This window comes from Diabrotica virgifera, chromosome 4, assembly GCF_917563875.1.
Source record: "Diabrotica virgifera virgifera chromosome 4, PGI_DIABVI_V3a".
NCBI lineage: Eukaryota > Metazoa > Arthropoda > Insecta > Coleoptera > Chrysomelidae > Diabrotica > Diabrotica virgifera.
The window spans coordinates 178,748,595-178,769,406 of record NC_065446.1 but is presented as its reverse complement, the minus strand read 5'-3'; the positions used below and the strand labels follow the sequence as shown (position 1 = coordinate 178,769,406).

The window sequence follows — 20,812 nt, the reverse complement described above, 5'->3', positions numbered from 1 at the left end:
AGAACTTACAGTGCCGGCAAAAAAAAATCTTTACATTGCCAAATAAATCACCAAAGGATATCGCACACATCTTATGGAAAATATAATGTCACTCAAATTCAATAAAATTTATACGATTAGATTCGTTTTAATATAACGATCAACTCTTATCATTGCGCCAACTCTTAATTATGATTTACGGCGCAAATTGCAATTAAAGTTTATCGAAATCACATTTTTGGAGTCCATAAAATGTTAGTTTACAATCATTATTGCTCTGAGTGCGATTCATAACAGCCTTAATCCCGCTGGGCCTAAGCGGATTAGTGAAACTAATCCGCTGATTTATGGAGTACCGAAAATCTGGGTATTTTAAAATATTTTTTCTCTCTCTAACTTATGTACCTACCCATTTGATTTCAGATTTATTTATATCAATTTCTGCTCTTATTTTTGAAAATAGAGAGTTGGCGCAATGATAAGATTTGATCGTTAATTTAAAACGAATCTATTGGTATAAATTTTATTGAATTTGAGTGACATTATATTTTCCATAAGATGTGTGCGATGTCCTGAAGACAATTTGCATGCGTTCTTTCTGCGCTTGATGGGGAGGGTAGGGGAGGGGGGATAGCGTACTTGCGACGGCAATTATCTGTAGTTTACGGACCGCTGGGCTTATTTAGGATATTCTGCGCGTTTGCACTGTAAACAGTTGGCTTTGTGTGGGTAGTCAGTGTTAAACTTCTTCTCATTTACCGCGTAAAGTTTGAGATCGTCAAATTCTAAATTGAACTGACAAATATGGGTCGAAACAGACTCACAAAAGAGGAGAAGGTTCGTGCTTTAACATTACTGCAGAAAGGAGACTCTGTAATTACCGTAGCAGGTGATATTGATGCTTCAAGAGCAGCTATTTATCAACTCAAACGTTGCAGCCGAACGTTTCAGTTGATAAATGGCCCCTCTTGAAGCACCAATATCACGTGCTACGGTAATTACAAAGGCTAATTTCTCCAGTAATGTTAAAGCACGAACCTCCTCCTCTTTTGTGAGTCTCTTTAGATCCATATTTGTTAGTTCAATTTAGAATTTGACGATCTCAAACTTTACGCGGTAAATGAAAAGAAGTTTAACAATGACTACCCACACAAAGCCACCTGTTTACACTGCAAACGCGCAGAATAGCCTAAATAAGCCAAGCGGTCCGCAAACTACAGATAATTGCCGTCGCAAGTATGCTATCCCCCTCCCCTACCATTCCCTCCAAGCGCAGACAGAACGCATGCAAATTGTCTTCAAATTTGGTGATTTATTTGGTAATGTAAAGATTTTTTTGCCGGCACTGTAGAGTGCATTATAAACGCAAACCTGTATAATGAAACCGTGAACAAGCGCCATCAAGTGACTAGACGAAAATATCCAAGGAAGCTCCCACGTGGTGTTATTCTTCTACACGACAATGATCGGCCTCAAGTTGTCAAAGTAATGAAAGAAAATCTACAACAAAAGAAATGGAGTATGTTAGAGTATTCACTCCTTGGTCGTAAATTATCGGACCTTTTTTAACAATTTATCTCCTTGCGATCATCATCCTCTTTAAACAAGCTTACGATTCTGTTAGCAGAGAAACATTGTGGGAGACTATGGTAGAAATCGGAGTACCTGGAAAGCTGGTACGATTAGCACAGGTGAACACCGAGAACGCTTCTGCACGAATCAGAATTGGCAGCACTACGTACGTCGGAGGAATTCCTTATTGACACCGGGCTTAGACAAGGAGATCCTCTCGCCCCCCTGCTGTTTAACTTCGCACTGGAACATGCAGTAACGAAAGCTCAGCCACATTGCCGCCCAAGGATCAAAAATACTATTGGCCTTTGCGGATGACGTGGACACAAGTGCACAATCCACCAGAGATGCAAAAGAAGTTTTTACCCTATTCGAGAACGGAGCCAAGGAAGTTGATCTTAAGGTCAACGAGGACGAGACCAAGTACATGGTGGTTACGAAGAACCTAAGACCAAGGGTTAGACAAAACGTAACAATTAATGAATACAACTTTGAAGTCGTCAAAGAATTTAAGTACCTGGGAGCGATCATAACATCTGAAAATAAATACGAAAAGGACGTGGCAGCCAGGATCATTGCAGGAAACAGGGCATATTACTCATTAATGACCCTACTTAAATCAAAAATACTCTCAAGACCAGCAAAAATAAGAGTATATAAGACAATAATTCGTCCCACAATAACGTATGGAAGCGAAACATGGACTATGAACCAGCAGGAAACGAAAAAATTACTGTTACTTGAAAGAAAGATACTGCGGACTATCTATGGGCCTTGCAGAGAAGAGACAACAGGAGAATGGAGAATAAGACACAATGACGAACTCCAGACAATATATGGAGATGAAAACATAGTATACGCTACATTAAAGCAAACCGAATACGATGGGCGGGTCACGTGCTAAGATCGAGTGACGAAAGACTTCTGAACGCCACATTATGGGAAAGGCCCGATGGCAAAAGGTCAGTTGGTCGCAAAAGAAAGAGATGGAAGGACGCAGTGGCCAGTGATCTGCGCAAAATGAGAGTACAGCAATGGGAAACAGCTGCTCAGAACCGACAACAATGGAGGGAAATAGTAAACGCGGCCCAGACTCACATAGAGTTGTAGAGCCAAATGATGATGATGCGATCATCACCTTGGTCCACTGAAAATGGCATTAAAAGGTGATCGTTTTCTGTTGCACAAAGAAGAACAAAATTTAGTAAAAGAATTCTTTGAGCAATAGCCACAAGGTTTCTTTAAGCATCGTATATATCGGTTGGTAAAACAACAACAAATAAGCACACAGCTTATTTGCTTGAGTTGTAAATTGAACGAAAATAAATATACTAATTTTTGCGTCCAAAAACAAAAATATGCCCTATATGAGGATATCGAACGTGCACAGGGGAAAGATCATTGGTCTTGTGGAGCAAGAGATGTCTCAGATTGACACAGTGTTGTAGTGGTAGTTGTGGTAGGCGGTGTGATAATTAATTAGGAAAGTTTAAAATAGAGCAAGGCAAAGTCGTCAAAAAGTAACAACGGGTCGCCATGATCGATTTGATTGTGCAAGCAGCTAGATGAGATGCAACAATTTCTCACCTGCAGGTCCAAAGGCAGAGGCAGCACAAGATTGATCGACTAAATTGGTGTATTTCAACACCAAAAGTGGAACATTAAAAATTAACAAAATGTGCCCTTTCCAGACGAAAGTAGGATTTGTGTAAAATCAGATGACTGACGAATTCGTGTACTTAGAGGGTCACGAAGACAAGCAAGAACGAAAACTGTAAGATCTTTTCACAGCTATAGATTCACAGCTATTGTCATATTCTGGGAAAGCATTAGATATCGTAACACCATCAAATCAGTTAAAACATATCCAGGAGCAGATGTCACATCAGACCATAACCCACTAATCGCTAATGTCACGCTTAAGCTTAAACGTATTAGAAAACCCCAAAGAACTCCAAATATAGATGTTAGAAAACTGAAAGAAGTTGATATAAAGAACAAACTTTAACAGAAAATATACGAAAACTTTGATAAATTAGATACTAACACCTACGAGATAAACCAACAATGGGAAACACTAAAAAACCGCCTCCTTGTCCCATGCAAAGAGATATTAAAAGAACCGATAAGAAAGAGAGACAACTGGATGAATGACGAGATACTCGGCATGATGGACCAACGAAGACAAGCCAAGAACAAAGACAGTTACAATTACAAAATAATTAACAATGAAATCAGAAAAATAATAAGAGAGACAAAACAAACTAACCATGAGGAAACATGTAAAGAGATAGAAGATCTTCAGAACAAATACGATCTATTCAACCTGCATAAAAAGGTAAAAGAAATGGCAGGGCTGCAAAAAAGAAACCACAACACAACTCTTTTAGACAAAAATGGAAATACTATTGTAACGACTTACGAAAAGCTAAAACGATGGAAAGAATATATGGAAGAGCTTTTCGACGATGAAAGAGGAAACCTACAAGACATATTTTAGAAACCGCAGAAACAAGTGTAGAAATTACAAAGGAAGAAATATTGTATGCACTAAAGAACACCAGCAACGGAAAAGCCCGGGGCCAGATTAACTGCCTATTGATATCCTTAAAATAATAGAAAATGAGTACATATATGGCCTCTTAAAGTTCTTTAATGAAATTTATCAGTCGGGTGACATACCCAATGATTGGTTGACCTCAACATTTGTCTCCCAAAGAAGAAAAATGCTAGAGAATGCACCGACCACCGCACCATAAGCCTGATGTCTCACACACTTAAAATGGTTTTAAAGATCATTCATAAACGCATTTACCAAACACTTGATATGGATATTGAAGAAACCCAATTGGATTCCGTAGAGGCGTAGGTACCCGTGAAGCTCTCTCTGCATTCAACGTACTAATCCAGAGATGTTTGGATGTGAACCAGGACATGTATCTCCATCTATGTCATAGCCCGTGACGTCACATGATACCAACACGAAATATTTAGGCGGTAGGTGTGTTCTTTTTTTAGAATCACTTTGCCGAGTACACTGGCATTACAGCCACTAGACATATTTTATTATATACGCGTAGAAATAATATTTAAAGATTTCTATTAATGTTATCTTAACGAAATACACAATAATATGTTTCATTTAATTTGTATAAATGGATTATAAAGCGTTTTTATGAAGCACATTTGTTCGGAATACAATGTAACTATAATCGAACGAAGGTGATATTTTGGCATAAATTGGTAACATTTATTTGACAGTTGCGGTGATGGCACTTCATATTTGTTTATATTCTTTACTATAAGTATTTGTTTAATTATATCTACTGTTTTTATTATACACTTTAACGTAAGATTATAACTTAATTCTTGTTTTCTATTTCTAAAGTTTTTATTTATTTACATTGAATATTAATTTGTTTTACTGTATAATCAATCTACTTCCGCAAAAATTGTGTGATGTATTTGATTTAAAATGAATTCAATATTTTTTTGTAATTGGGCAACAATGTCAACTTAGATCTCTAACGTATCTCTAAATTAGACGGACTGTACGTCTGTTTCATAGATTACAACAAGGCTTTCGATAAAGTCCGCCACAAACAGCTAATGGACGTCCTCAAAGCAAAACAATTACAATACAATGACCTTCGAATTATAACAAATCTATATTATAAACAGCAAGCACACATACGCATTAATGAACACACATCAGAAGAGTTAGAAATTAAAAGAGGAGTGCGACAGGGGTGTGTATTGACAAAACTACTATTGAATGCATCCTCTGAAGAAATTATGAAAAGAGCTCTTGAGGGAGAAACAGCAGGAATAAAGGTAAATGGAACGCCAATTAACAACATTATATATGCGGACGATACTATTATAATAGCAGACAACCTTAAAGACCTCCAAAAGCTAATGAACAAGATAGTTATAATGGAGAAGAATATGGATTATCAATAAACATCAAGAAAACTAAATTTATGAGGATATCAAAAACCCAAAATAATGATGAAAGCCTGACAATTAAAGGTAAAACTTTAGAACAAGTTGAAAACTACAACTATCTTGGCAGAATAATAATTCACACAAACGATTACTCCAACGAAATCAAAGTTCGAATAGAGAAAGCAAGAACAGACTTCAATAAAATGAGAAAGGTATTTTGTGCAAGAGAACTGAAATTAGACTTGAGAGTTAGGCTGGCAAGGTGTTATATTTTCTCGACCCTGCTTTACGGAATAGAAACATGGACACTTAACGCGTCGACTACTAAAAAGTTGGAAGCATTTGAACTGTGGGTGTATAGAAGAATCCTGAAGATATCATGGACCGAGCATATAACAAACAACGAAGTCACGAGAAGAATCAACAAAAGACTGGAAATATTGGAAAACATCAAGACACGAAAGCTGCAGTACCTGGGGCATGTTATGCGTAATGAGAGATACAACATACTTCAATTGATTATACAGGGGAAAATCCAGGGCAAGAGAAGTGTAGGAAGGAGAAATCTCTCATGGTTGCGTATCTTGAGGGAATGGTACGGATGCACATCAACCGAACTATTCAGAGCAGCAGCATCTAAGATCAGAATAGCCATGATGATTGCCAACCTCCGTCGCGGAGATGGCACGTGAAGAAAAAGGGGAAGGATTATGATCGGTAAAAACCCCTTTAATTTTCATTCAACCAACTATAACAGTTCGCAGATGTTGATTTGGTTCTAAAACTTGTAGTTAGGTTCTGGAGAGGTGCAATCAGAGAAAAATTTAGGTGATATTCATGATGATGCATCTTCACAATCCACATATCAACAGAGTGTCTACAGACTTCCTTGAAGTAGAAGATATCACTGTTCTGGAGTGGCTTGCTTGCTCAGCCCACCTTAACCCTATTTGTGTTTTACAGAAAAATTAGAGCTCGCCAGAATAATCCACAAAACACCGCACGACTAGTACAAGCTGCTCTTGAAGAATGGAGCAGCTTACCACATAGACCAGGGCGCATCTGTAAAAATATTAGTACATTTGGACGTTGAGAGGTGACTCAAATTTTTTTGCAGAAATTGCTTGAAAATAAATCAAATAATAATATTTGAGTTATCCTCCCTCTCAAAATGGTCCGGAACATTGTTTAAATAATCCAAATGTCAAAAAATTAAGGAAAAATTCGATTTTTTTCTTGGTTTTTTGATTATAACTTTAAAAGTATCCATTTCCAAGAAAAGTTGTACTAATATAAAAGTTGCGTAATTAAATTTTCTACAACATAAAATTGGTTAAAAATTTAAAAAATAGTCACCCTTGTTGCAAAATAGCAATAATCGTGATAAAAACATACAAAAACAAGTATTCGCATTTTACGTTTTTTAACCATTTATGCTACACTTAGGACCTTCCTGTTTCACCCTGAAAAACTTTATGATACAGTAAAACAATACTGTAAATTTCATTAAGATCGGTTCAATTGATTTTGCAAAATAAATTTTGCAATCCAGCTTTCCTTAAAAAAATTCATTTTTTTAAAATGTTACAGGACTAAAAATAAAGCAGATAGCAAGTTGAAATTTTTTTTGATATAGAAGTGTACTGTACCTTTCATTTGCAATTTTGCAAAATTAAAATCGATTAACACCACGGCGTCAGGATTTTTTTTAAATAAACATTTATTATTGGTGCTACGCGCAGGACAGCGGATAGTATGCTCTGATTGGGCATTCCAATGACCTTTGATAATGATTGATATATTTTAATTTTTATTACATTTCGATATAAATAAATAAATTTGTTTATTGCAAAATAAAAACACATACTCTATCCTTTGAAATAACACTTTTATTAGCAAAAACTTTCTTTGTTCATATATTTTAACTTAAATAATAAAAGTTTATTATTTTTAAACATATGCAATTGTTTAAACAATATTTCACAAACAATAATAAAATTAGTTTGATTTTTGTGGAATTAAAATATTAAAATACAACAAAATATAGAGTAAGAAAATAATATATTAGATAAAGATTGGAAGAAATTTTGGTGGAAATCAACCTGTGTGAATCGAACACCGCTGTCCTGCGCGTAGCACCAAAAATTATTGTTTGTTCAACTTGCTATCTGCTTTATTTTCAGTCCTGTAACGTTTTGAAAAAATGAATTTTTTTTGCGAAAGCTGGATTTCAAAATTTATTTTACAAAATCCATTGAACCGATCTTAATAAACTTTACAGTATTATTTAACTGTATCATAAAGTTTTTCTGGGTGAAATATGAAGGTCCTAAGTGTAGCATAAATGGTCGAAAAACGTAAAATGCGAATACTTGTTTTTGTATGATTTTTTCGCAATTATTGCTATTTTGCAACTAGGGTGACTATTTTTTAAAATTATTAACCGATTCTATATTGTAGGAAATTTAATTACGCAACTTTTATGTCAGTGCAACTTTTCTAGGAAATTAATACTTTTAAAGTTATAATCAAAAAACCAAGAAAAAAATCGAATTTTTCCTTCAATTTTTGACATTTTGATTATTTAAACAATGTTCCGGACCTTTTTGGATAACTCAAATATTATAATTTTATTTATTTTCAAGAAATTTCTGCAAAAAAATTTGAGTCACCTTTCAACGTCCATCTCAAAACAGATGCGCCCTGGACTAACAACAAAATGTTCACAATTTGATTAGGAGTGCGTCAACGCAAATTAAAGCTTGCATAAGTGATAGGGGTGGTAACACCGACTACTAAAAAAACATAAATAAATAAAAACAGTTTGAACATTATTCGTTTTACATTGAAATTTTTTAAGCTATTGACTTAAACAAATAGTTTCAATTTGCGATTTCAATACTTTATCATTTTCTTTTATTTTTATGTATCGATGAGTATATTGCTGTAAAATAAATATTGTTTGACTTCGTATGTTGGATTTTTTTAAATTCTCTTGAAATTATAAGAAATATTAGATGATTTCATATAATTTTGGTTGTCTGTAGTCATATGAAACCTTAGTATTTAACCCCATTAGCTCAGTAAATTAAAATAAAATCAAAATGTAATTCCGTACAGGTTGGAACAAGTTTTATATCAAAGTTTAGGTGATACATAAGATATTTTCAAGAAAGTTTATGATTCATAGGAGGGGATCTTTGTTTAAATGATTAAAAATGGGTCATTTTTGCACAAAATTCACTTTTTTAACTGCTGTGGTAATTCATGTTTTCATGAAGGTTTTTAGTGATGTTTATCTGGAAAGATGAGGAAACAATCTTTCATATAAAACTTATTAAATTAAATTTGACCTATAATTTATTTAAATAATTGTAAATCAAAATTGAAAAACAAATTTGCAAAAAAATATTATTTGCATAAGTAAGCACTATAAAACATTTTATTTTGCAGAAAAAGTTGCGTTGTGCTACCAGTATAAAGCAAAAAAAATTGTTGCAAAATATTTAGTACTTTATGAGATAATTGATTTGTTTATTAAATATTACTATTTTTTCAATTTCCAAAACGCGGTTGTTGCCGATTAAGTAGGTATACAATTTTTTATGATTTTATTTTTTTTTGTTTTTATGTATATTTTCGACAAATGCGTTAAGAAATCAAAATTTCAATTAATCCAAAATGGCGTTTGAAAATTATTGTATTTAATTTGTTTAAAACTTGTTTTTTTTTTAACATCGCCGAGATTAAAATTGCCGATTTGAAACGCTGTTTCGATATTCATATTTCTGGTAATTTTTTACATATTTACAAAAGAAATAATTTTTTTAGGGCCATTTTTTGCCGAGATAACTGTTCCAATTTTAAAAATTCATTTGTTTATTTATCAATATTAACATTTAAAAGTGCGTGAGTACATCAATCAAGCCTACTACTTAACAATGTCATTTATACATGTAGTAAAAATTGTAGAACATTTTGAAAAATATTGACTTTCGTAGCTACCTTAAATGAAAACTTTTGCCTGAAAATTGGAGGAGGAGTAGCTAGGCAATATCTCCGTTAATAGTTGTCAAATTTTAATGTTTTTTTTTTAAATTTGGGGTAGCATATAAAAATAATAACATCTGCATGACCCTTTTTGCAATAAATGATAATAAATTTGTTATAAACAATTTTCTTTTTCAAAAATATTTTGATAAATAAAATTTTGCACAAAAGATAACCACAAAACAAATTAAAACAAATTTTGATATTAAAAAATTAACAAAATAGTACTGAATTAGGATTAAAAATTTGTTAAGAAAAACGTTTTTTGATAATATAGTTGAAATTGATTTCAGTGAAAATTTTAATTATAAAGACAATAATGATGATAAATATAGCATTTGCCGATGAAAATAATGATGACAATGAATTAAATTTGTTAGTCAAAATATGTAGATATAAATTAATAATAAAGAATAAAAATTTTACATATACTAAGACTAATTTAGCCAGGCTATATCTCTTAAACGAATAGAGATTTTCAAATTGGACAAAAACTGATCTATTCCATTTGTAATACACTGTAATATGGCGTACAAAAAATCATCCCTTAAATATCGATCCCTTGGTTACAACCCCTAACTTTAATTTTTTCAATAGCACCCTGTACATTTTTTTATAGTTTTGGATGTGGTCTTCGATCGTCTATTCAAGACATTTTTTAAAAATAAAATCGGTCCGTAAATAATCAATAAAATATCAGTTTATTTTTGTTAATAATTATGTGTTCCAGAATAATTTATCCAGGCTATTTTTCTTAAACGAATAAAGATTTTCGAATGGGACAAAAACTGATCTATTCCATTTGTAATACACTTTAATATGGTATAGATAAAAAATCATCCCCTACATATTCATCCCTTAGTTACAGGGTGCTATTAAAAAAATTAAAGTTAGAGGTTGTAACTAAGGGATGAATATTTAGGGGATGAATGGAATAGATTAGTTTTTGTCCCATTTGAAAATCTTTATTTGTTTAAGAAATATAGCCTGGATAAATTAGTCTGGGACACATAATTATCAAAAATAAACTGATATTTTTCTTGATTACTTACTAACCGATTTTATTTTTAAAAAATGTGTTGAATAGACGATCGAAGACCACATCCAAAACTATAAAAAAATGTACAAAGTGTTATTAAAAAAATTAAAGTTAGGGGTTGTAACTAAGGGATGAATATTTATTGCCCCATGAAAATCTCTATTTGTTTAAGAGATATAGCCTGGCTAAATTAGTCTGGGACACCCTGTATACACAATTTTTACTGTATCTACCTGTTATAAACGCTTATAAAATTACATGTAAAATATATTATTGTACCAAGAAAAAAGTTTTTATATTTCTTTAACACAATTTTAATGTTAATTCAGTACTACTTTGTTAAATTTTTAATATCAAAATTTTTTTTAATACTGTTTTGTGGTTATATTTTGTGCCGATTATTATGGTATCACAATATTAGAGAAAAAAAAATTCAAAAAAAATTGTTTTGTCAAATTAATGAATATTTACTGCAAAAAAGGTCATGCAGATGATACTCTTTTTATACGCTACCCCAAATTAAAAAAAAACATTGAAATTGACCCATTATTAACGGAGATATAGCAAACTACTACACCAATTTGCAGGCAAAAAGTTTTTATTTAAGGTCGCTACAAATATCATTAGTTTTCAAAATATTCTACAATTTTTACTGTATTTATAAATGGCGTTGTTAAGTGGTTAAGTGGCTTGATAGATGTACTCACGTACTTTTAAATATTACAATTGATAAATAAACAAAATATGAATTTTTAAATTTGAAAAAGCTACCTTGACAAAAAATGGTCCTAGAAAAACTTTTTCTTTTGTATCGAATCAGAATTTTGAAATTTTTAATTCCGCCGATGTTAAAAAAAAAACAAGTTTTAAACAAATTACAACAATTTTCAAACGATATTTTGGAGGGGGAGGAGTTTAATTGAAATTTTGATTTCTCGATGCATTTACCAAAAATATACATACAAGCAAAAAAAATGAGACCTTCAAAAATTGTATACTGTATCCGCAAAAACCGCGTTTTTGCAATTGAAAAAATGGTAACATTTAATAAACAAATTAAATATCTCATAAACTATCAAATATCTTTCAACCAATTTTTTTTTGCTCTATGATGATATTACGCAACTTTTTCTGCAAAATAAAATGTTTTATAGTGCTTATTTATAATGCAAATAATATTTTTTTTTGGAACTTTGTTTTTCAATCTTAATTTACAATTATTTAAATAAATTAAGGGCAAAATTTAATTCAGCAGGTCTTATAATACGAAAGATTGTTTCTTCAGCTTTGCAGAAAAGAATCTTAAAACCCTTCATAAAAAGATTAACTACCACAGCAGCTAAAAAAGTAAATTTTATGCAAAAATCCATTTTTAATTATTTAAACAATGATCCACTCATATGAATACCTATACTTTCTTGAAAATATCTTTTGTTTTGACCTAAACTTTATTCCAACCTGTACGGAATTACATTTTGATTTATGTAGTGAAATTTTATTGGATCGGGCTAAATACCATTGACGTAAATTATTTAGATCAGCGGTTCTCAACCTTTTTGAGTGATGTACCACCTACAGGTTTTTTTATTATTTTTGGTACCACCTATATTTTTAAATTGTATTATCAATACTTACTAAGTACTACTATTTTAATTTTTTCTGTGTTTTGTGTACCACCGCCAATAATGATATGTACCACCAGTGGTACATGTACCACAGATTGAGAACCTCTGATTTAGATGTTTTGATTTGAATCCACTACGTTTGCTTCCAATTATTTTTTTTATTATTAGTGGCAATACTTAGTTCATTATTTATATTTCTCATAACATCGCCAAAATGTTTTCATATTTTTTCCTCAATGGTTTTAATACCTGTTAATCATTAATAAACTAAAATTTATGTCATGTAATACTGTAATACGCCAATTTATTTATTATATATCTTTTAATTTATCACTCTGTAATTAACAACAGCATGTGTATGCAAATCTTCTAAAATTTACAGTTTGAACTTTGTATATCTAGATCTGCTTCCCTACTTATTGCTACAATGCCATTAGCTATGGTAAGTAATTAAATAAATCACTCAAGACTTTCCTATAAATTCATACTGATGCAGATGTTCTTTATATATTAGACTTTAAAATTAGCCAAAATATACTAATACTATAAATTAAACTAAATTATTATTAATTTATTCCGGTGTTTTTTATTCACTTCTGGGATAAATAGTTATAGACTAAGAGCCGGGATAGGTAAAATTTGCTATCATTTTGGGCACCATAAGAGTCATTAACTTAAATAGTAGAACCTAAAAGAAAACATATGAGCACTATGCCATCAATTTTCAGTGGCACATGTGTCGACAGTGGAAAATCAAAGTTTCCACTTATGGGCGGGATAAATAAATTAAAGGGTAAGAGAGGGCTAAGAGAGGGAAAATACCCGCACTTACGGGTCGCCAACTTCTTGAAAATTTCAAGATCTTGTCTTGATTTCATGACAAGATCAAGACAAGAAGTAATTTTAGATTTCAAGACAAGACAAGAAATTTTATGTCAATACTAAGATTTCTTGTCAAGAAAACACGAAATCTTGAAATATCTTTACTACCTAATAATAAAAACTAGATTTTATTTTAAATAACAAATTTAGCACATTTTTAAATCGGAATTGATAAGTCATGAATTAAGGCAGGTAACACTTCTTATGGAGTCAACGCCTAGCTGGTTTCTTGGCTTTGTTATTGTTAAAGATGCTCTTGAAAATAGCCTTTCCGCAGGTACAGATGTTGCTGGCATTCCGAGAAAATCCTTGGCCATTTTCGATAATGACAGATAGATAGATATTTTCGTGTTTTCTCTGCCAATCAAGTATGTATATTCTCAGAATCTTCTGACCTAGGCTCATTTAAGTATTTTTTAATTTCACACTTCCAAGATGTAATTTATCATTATCAGCTTTCTAAATCTTAATCAAATTCGTTATATTCTTTTTTCAGACTAAGTACTGGTTCTGGTATTGGATTCTATACATCATTCTGGAATTTATTAAAGTAGTTAGCTTTAAATATTTGTTCAAATTTTTGTACTGCCTCTGATTATATAAGCTTTTTCCAAGATGAAGAGGAAAATGCCTCTACTTTATGGCAAAGAATGAAAATATCAACAATACAGTATATCCAAGTAGGTTTGTTATAGTGTTTCAGTATTTTGTTTCTCGCAGCTTGATTGCAGTAAATTAATTGCTCATCGGTAGCGTGTCTATCAATTTTATTATTAAGTTCATGAGCCCATATTTCCAGTTTGTCCAAAAGTAAATTTACTCCAATTACCACCAATGGGAGTGTGCAATATTTTTCCCCGTCGAGAAGTGAAGAAAGTGTTTTAAACCTTCTCAGATACTGACACAATTTACTGATCGAACCATTCTTTATCTAACATTTTCCAATTATTTAGATCTTGGTTGTTGTCACAAAATATAGTTTTGAGCATTTTTTACACTTAAACCCCATGTTAGCATCTCGAAAGTTGAATGCCATCTTGTAGGCGCATCTAGTTCTGGCCTCGCAAGCACTTTTAAATCGTTGATTGAGACAATACCTCAATCAACGGTTAAATTTAAGTTGCATTTGCTCTGAGCTCAGTAGCGTCATCTGGCAATTGCCAGATGACGCTAGTCACCTAATACCTTCACTTCGGTTGCAATGGGTGGGAAAAACTCTCGGCGCTGGTCAGTTAGGGTATGGAGAACAGTGCCTACGTTCTTTACGATGAGGCTCCAATAAGAGCCGAAAATCGCGATTCAGAGTGGACTGCGCTCCGTATTCTGATTGAAAAGTAAGATTGTTTTGCCTTCGCATTGCAACTGAATAAAAATGGTATACATTTTTATTTTAAATATATTTACTAAAAACACTAATAATAATAACATATTCTTTTCACGCACACCTTATTTGCGCTACATAACTTAAAAGATGTAGCGACTAATACCATACTGTCGGTGTGCGCATGCGCCAGGGAATGTAAAAATTCACCCTCGTGCCTAAAGAAGTATAACTTCAAAAATAAAAACGGAAAATGATATTTTTGATGGCATGGATGAAGAAGGAATGTGGTGGATTAAAATTATTGCGCTGAGTCTTATTTTTTAATCAAATAGAATGTAAAAATATTGAATTCTGTGAGAGAAGGCATTTTGCCTGTCTTAACGGGGGGTACCTTTAATTTATTTATCACGTCCATAAGTAGAAAATTTAATTTTCCCCTGTCGACGCATGTGCCACTTAAATTTATGGCATAGTGCCCATACGTTTTCTTTCAGTACACGTTGGGCCAACTACTTGGCCAATGAGTTAAGCCAATAAGTTGGGCCAAGTAAGAACAGTGAATACATGGTGATTACACGTTGGTGGAGTTATCAGTCTGCATTAACCTTTCTTAGTGGATAAACAAAAAACAAACTCTGATTATGGATATGGATGTGGAGACTGTAGCAGCCGCCGCAATTAATTTGTACAACGCGTTCAATGCTTATAGAAAAATGTACCAAACAAGAGTGATTAAAAAACAATGGCGCAAACGACGGTGCTTTTACACCGAAAAAAGTATTAATATAAAAACACAACCTTAAAATTAATACTTATAAAAAGTATCAGTATTGTGAGAAAACAAATATTTTAAACTCAACGACAACAACGTGTTCATAACCAAACAGCTGTTTGGCAGATCGCGCAAGTTCCAAAAATCCTTTGATTTGTGCACCAAATACCGACAAAATTCGGTTTGTAGACCAACGCTGATCGCCAATCGCAAACTCATGCCAAGTGGTCCTGTACACGTTGGCCCAACTTCTTGGCCCAACTGATTGGCCCAACTTGTACTAGCCCCATAGACTCTACTAGTTGAGTTATAGACGCTTAACGGTGCCTAAAATGATTAGCAAATTTTACCTATCCCGGCTCTTATTCTATAAACAATGTTCTTCTTCTATGTTTGAATGCCTCCGAGGTGAGACGCGACAACAAAACGTGAAAGGTTCTTGCTCTTCTGTTGAAACACTAATTAACAAAGTAAACAAATCATCTACTTCAAATACAATTGTAAGAGTTCGTCATCACCAATTACTAAAATGTTATTTAAATAAAAATATATTCTTTACTAAATGGATTGTATGTGTGAGTAATCATTTTAAATAAGCTTTTTGATTGATGGTTTCACAAAGTTTTCGTTTAGAGTTTCGCATTTATAGTTTACAGAATATTGTTTCGTAATGAACAATTTTAATCAGATAATGTATAGGCTATTGATTATGTCCAAAATAAGAGAGCTAAAAGGAACTACAACGTTAACGGGGTTTTATTGTTTCATATTGTCAATGGACCTCTAAATATGAAAAAACCTCTGGTGCGGGAGCACGCCAAATAGAATTCTATTTTGCTGACGTCACAAAATAGAATTTCATAATAGAGTGCTACCATTTAAAGGGGTGCATTTTTGAGAAAGGGGTGAATTATTCCCTAGGGGCAGGGTGCATGAGGGTGAGTTCTATGCACTTTTGGTACAAACACGACTACATAAAAATTGTTCCAGGTTAAATTTACTATCGAAATATCACCTTTTAAAGTCAAAAATACTTTTTTACAAAAATATATTAAAAAAAGCAAAAAAAAACACGAAAGAAGGCAATTTTTCCATTTTTAGCGTTTCTTATTGCGTATTCTACTTCTTCTTTCAATATGTCTGGCCCAGTTGCATTGATTATCTGAGTTAAGTTGTTTCTATCGTCTTCAAATAATTCATTCAGGTATTCTGTCCATCTTTTTATTTTATTCTCTAGATCTACAATAAGATTTCCATCTTTGTTTTAAGTTTACCTATTTGGCATTTCTTATTCATAACTTATTCTGTTCAACGTCAAAAAATGGCTGTTTGTTTGTTTATTTTATTATTTGTCTGTCATAATAAATATAATATAATGTCAGATCAAACATACACTGCTCAAAATGATCAAATCTTACTAAGAGTCGTAACAGTTTTTTCAGGAACCAGCTGTACATGTGGTCTTAACGAGTTAAGTGTTGCTACCAGGAAGTCAATATGAGTATTTTTGATTTTTTTCCATGTTTACTGATAATAACTTTAAATACTATCGAACCATAACAACTACGTTTAGTAAGTTAACGACAGAGATATATACAAGTTTTTCAATATACATCAGAAGAAAAAAAGTTTGTTCAACTATCTTCCTTGATGCTGCACAGGCTTTCGATAAAGTCTGACATGAAGGTTTAATACATAAATTAAAAGGTTTTTTTTAGAATTAAGCAGGTTTTTCAGACTTAAAAGAAATTAGAGCAGGTGGTTCACAAGGCACTGTGTTGGGTTCGGTCCTATACCATAAACGTGTGACATACCTGCATTGGATGGAAACACAACTGCCACCTCTGCTGATGATACGGCTATCCAAACAGTAGGGACGACTAGTGAAGAGGCGACCAATAGATCCAAATAACAGTTAACCCAATCCATAAATTGACTCAAAAATTGACAATCAGGCTGAATGAAGCTAAATTTGTTCATGTTAGTTTTACCAACAAAAAATACAATATATGTATACCAGTTATAATCAACAATATCCAAGTACCATATGCAGATACTGTTAAGTATTTACGTATCTATAACATTAGATGCCAGACTACGCTGGAAGGCTCAGGTCAAGAAAAAAAGGGAAATATTAAATAGAAGGTACAATAACACACATTGGCTAGTTGGAAGAAACTCCACTCTGTCGATCCATAATAAGTTATTATTTTACAAACACATATTGAGACCTACTATGGATACTCACAGTATGGGGGTGTACTAGATAGACCAAGCAATATAAAGGCACGTATCCACTATGTTGGCTCCGCGCTCCTGCAACTGCTCCACATAGTGGATACGTTGGCGCTCCCGGACCGTGCAACAATGCGCGCTCCGCCTCGGTGCTCCAATCGATGGCGGCTAATATGTAGAGAAGCGCGTGCCGTATCTATTGGAGCAACTGCAGAGAGCGCGGAGCGCCAACCTAGTGGGTACATGCCCTAACAATAATAAAAAGATTTTACAACAAAATAAAAAGAAAGATTTTAGATGCTCCTTGGTACGCGGCAAAAAGTGCCCTCCATAAGGATCTAGGAATGGAAACTGTGGATATAATCATCAAGAACATGGCAGGAAGTCAGGGGCAATGACTTAATATATAGGTACGAGAGGCAATCTTGGTCCCTGATACTATTGGGAAAACTAGAAGGTTGAAGAGGACAAAGCTATTTGAACTAAAATAAAAATGTATACCATTTTTATTCAGTTGCAATTCGAAGTCAAAACAATCTAGTTTTTCACTTAGAACAGGGAGCGCAGTCCAGCACTCTGAATCGACGATTTTCGACTCTTATTGGACTCATCATCGGAGAGGCCTAGGCCTGCTGCTCTCTGCTCGAAGTGACCAAACCATGAAAGTTTATCTCCGCATTGCAACTGAGGTGTATGGAGGAGGTGACTAGCGTCATCTGGCAATTCACAACCCCCGTCTGCAGCTTGGTGAAGTTCCAACGGAAAATGGACCTAGTTACTCTATAGGAGTAATACTAATATTTATATATATATATATATATATATATATATATATATATAGTCTTTTGAGTCCCTTTTACTTTTCAGTGTCGGGACTGGCACATCCTTTCACGTGTGTACAAATGTTGACCATTGTTTCTTATTGTATGCTAATCGGCTTGCTTCTGCTATTGTTTTCCCCTTCCTTTGGATGATTTTAGCGACTACTGTATCCCAATCTTCTCTAGGTCTTCCTCTACTTCTTTTCTTTTGTATCCTGGCTTCCCATATTTTCTTCACCGGTATGTTGTCTTTCATTCTTTTCATGTGTCCCCACCAACTTATTTGTTTTTCTTCAATATACTCAAGTACAGATTTCGTCTTAAGATCTGTGCGTATGTCTGTGCTTCTTATTCTGTCTCTCATTGTCACTCCTCTAACTCTTCGTAAATACTTCATTTCTAGGGCTTGTATCTTGCTTTTTAGTTTTCTAGTTAGTATCCATGATTCACAGCCGTATGTGAGCACTGGTCTATATATGGTGTTGAATACAGTTAGTTTGGTTTTTCTTGTGATTTCTTTTTTGTTTAAGAAGCTATTTTTTATTGCATGAAATAGTTTTGATGTTTTACTTATCCTCTCTTCAACATCTTTGTCCTGCCTTCCATTATTTTCGATTGTAACGCCCAAGTATTGGAAATGGTTTACTTGTTCTATTGCCTCCTCATTAATTTGCATATTTATTACGACTGGTTCTTGCGATATTACCATGGTCTTCGCCTTATGTGTATTTATCTTCATGCCCTGTTTACCTAATGCGTGATTCCATGCTTGCAGGTTATTTTGCAGGTCTTCTTCTTTTTCTGAGATAACTACTACATCATCTGCGAATGCACATTCCGAAAAATTATACCATTCTTATTTAGTTGCAACTTTTTAGAATTCCCTCTTGTCTTCACTGCAGCATCCATCTGGCTTGCAAATTTTAGAAGCCATGGAGGTGTTACCAGAAAAATGGACCAATAAGTTTTCAATTTAAAAATCTTTTAGTAATATTGTTAATATTTTTCAATATTATTAATGTTGCTATTAGGATTGAAAACTTCACCTTTCAGTTCCCAAATGACGCTAGTCACCTACTCCATACACGTCAGTTGCAATGCGGGGATAAACTTTCATGGTTTGGTCACTTCGAGCAGAGAGCAGCAGGCCTACGCCTCACCGATGATGACTCCAATAAGAGTCGAAAATCGTTGATTCAGACTGCTGGACTTCGCTCCCTGTTCTAAGTGAAAAATAAGAATGTTTTGCCTTCGCATTGCAATTGAATTAAAATGGTATCCATTTTTATTTTATATTAGTATTACTCCTATAGAGTAACTAGGTCTATTTTCCGTTGGAACTTTACCAAGCTGCAGACGGGGGTTGTGAATTGCAACTTTTTGCATCCATTGCAACTTCACTGCAGCATCCACCTGGCTTGCAAATTTTAGAAGCCATGGAGGTGTTACCAGGAAAACGGACCAATAAGTTTTCCATTTAAAAATCTTTTAGTAATATTTTTAATATTTTTCAATATCATTAATGTTGCTATTAGGATTGAAAACTTTACCTTACCTATTTGAACTAGTTTGGGTGATGGTGAAAAGCAGAGCATAGAGCTTGTGCGCGTGTGCATGTTACAATGGTGTACTATTTTGTTAGTTTATGACTATTTATGACCAGATTGTAATTGTAATAATCATCATCTTCCCGATGATTATGAAAAAAAAAAGAATTTATAAATATAGGTACAAGATCTTTTTATATAAGACTTTGGCACCAGCATCTCCTATATATGACTATCCGACTACGTATATTTGTAGTTCAATTATGTCCGGTGTTAGCAGATAATAGACAAAATTACATAAACAGCTACCACTGCACCTCTTACTTATATTAATAACTGCTAAATAAGTACGGTGGGTAATAAGCAAAAGTGGCAATTTTTTGACGTACCTACATGCGGTTTTACAAATTAAGTGTTGCTACCAGGAAGTCAATATGAGTATTTTTGATTTTTTTCATGTGTACAGATAACTTTCATTACTGTCGAACCATATAAGCACTACGTTTTGTAAGTTAACAACAGAGAAATGTACAAGTTTTTCAATACACGTTGTTATAACCTACAACTTTAATGACGTGTAGCGGTACACAAATCATATTTTACACACGGTGAGATCAACGTAGACTTTTTGTTGTATGCTTTCAGTGGCGGAAAGTGATTTTTTTTTAATTATAATATAAAGATTACAAAAACATTTATTTATTTTTTCAAATGGATAATTATACATGTCAAAATTACAATATTATATGAATTATGAATTACATATAAATATATTTTATTAGTATGGGACTTGGCTAAAACGGGCCAGTGACGCCAGTGTACTTGGAAATGAGTAATTTATAATCCTTATAAATTAAGAATTAAAAATGATCACAATAAGCATATTTAAAAAAATATGTAATATACTGTGAACGCAACTTAAGCATCTCCACGTATAATTATAAAATCGTTTGCAGATAACAGATTCGCCGAAAATCTCTCGAAAATTGCGCGCCTAGCAAAAGCTATATTTATTAAT

General features: G+C 33.2%; 2 protein-coding genes across 2 annotated transcripts in view; both read right to left on the bottom strand.

Annotated features, from left to right (window-relative positions):
• LOC126878441 (ras-related protein Rab-23) overlaps positions 1-1,050 on the bottom strand; it is a 59,565-nt gene extending 58,515 nt beyond the window's left edge. Inside the window, exon 1 of the mRNA XM_050649417.1 lies at positions 982-1,050. Within this exon, the coding sequence (XP_050505374.1) occupies positions 982-1,050 (69 nt within the window). The remainder of the gene's footprint in view (positions 1-981) is intronic.
• Positions 1-20,812, bottom strand: part of LOC114333464 (uncharacterized) — a 349,147-nt gene that overhangs the window by 15,760 nt on the left and 312,575 nt on the right. The window lies entirely within an intron of this gene.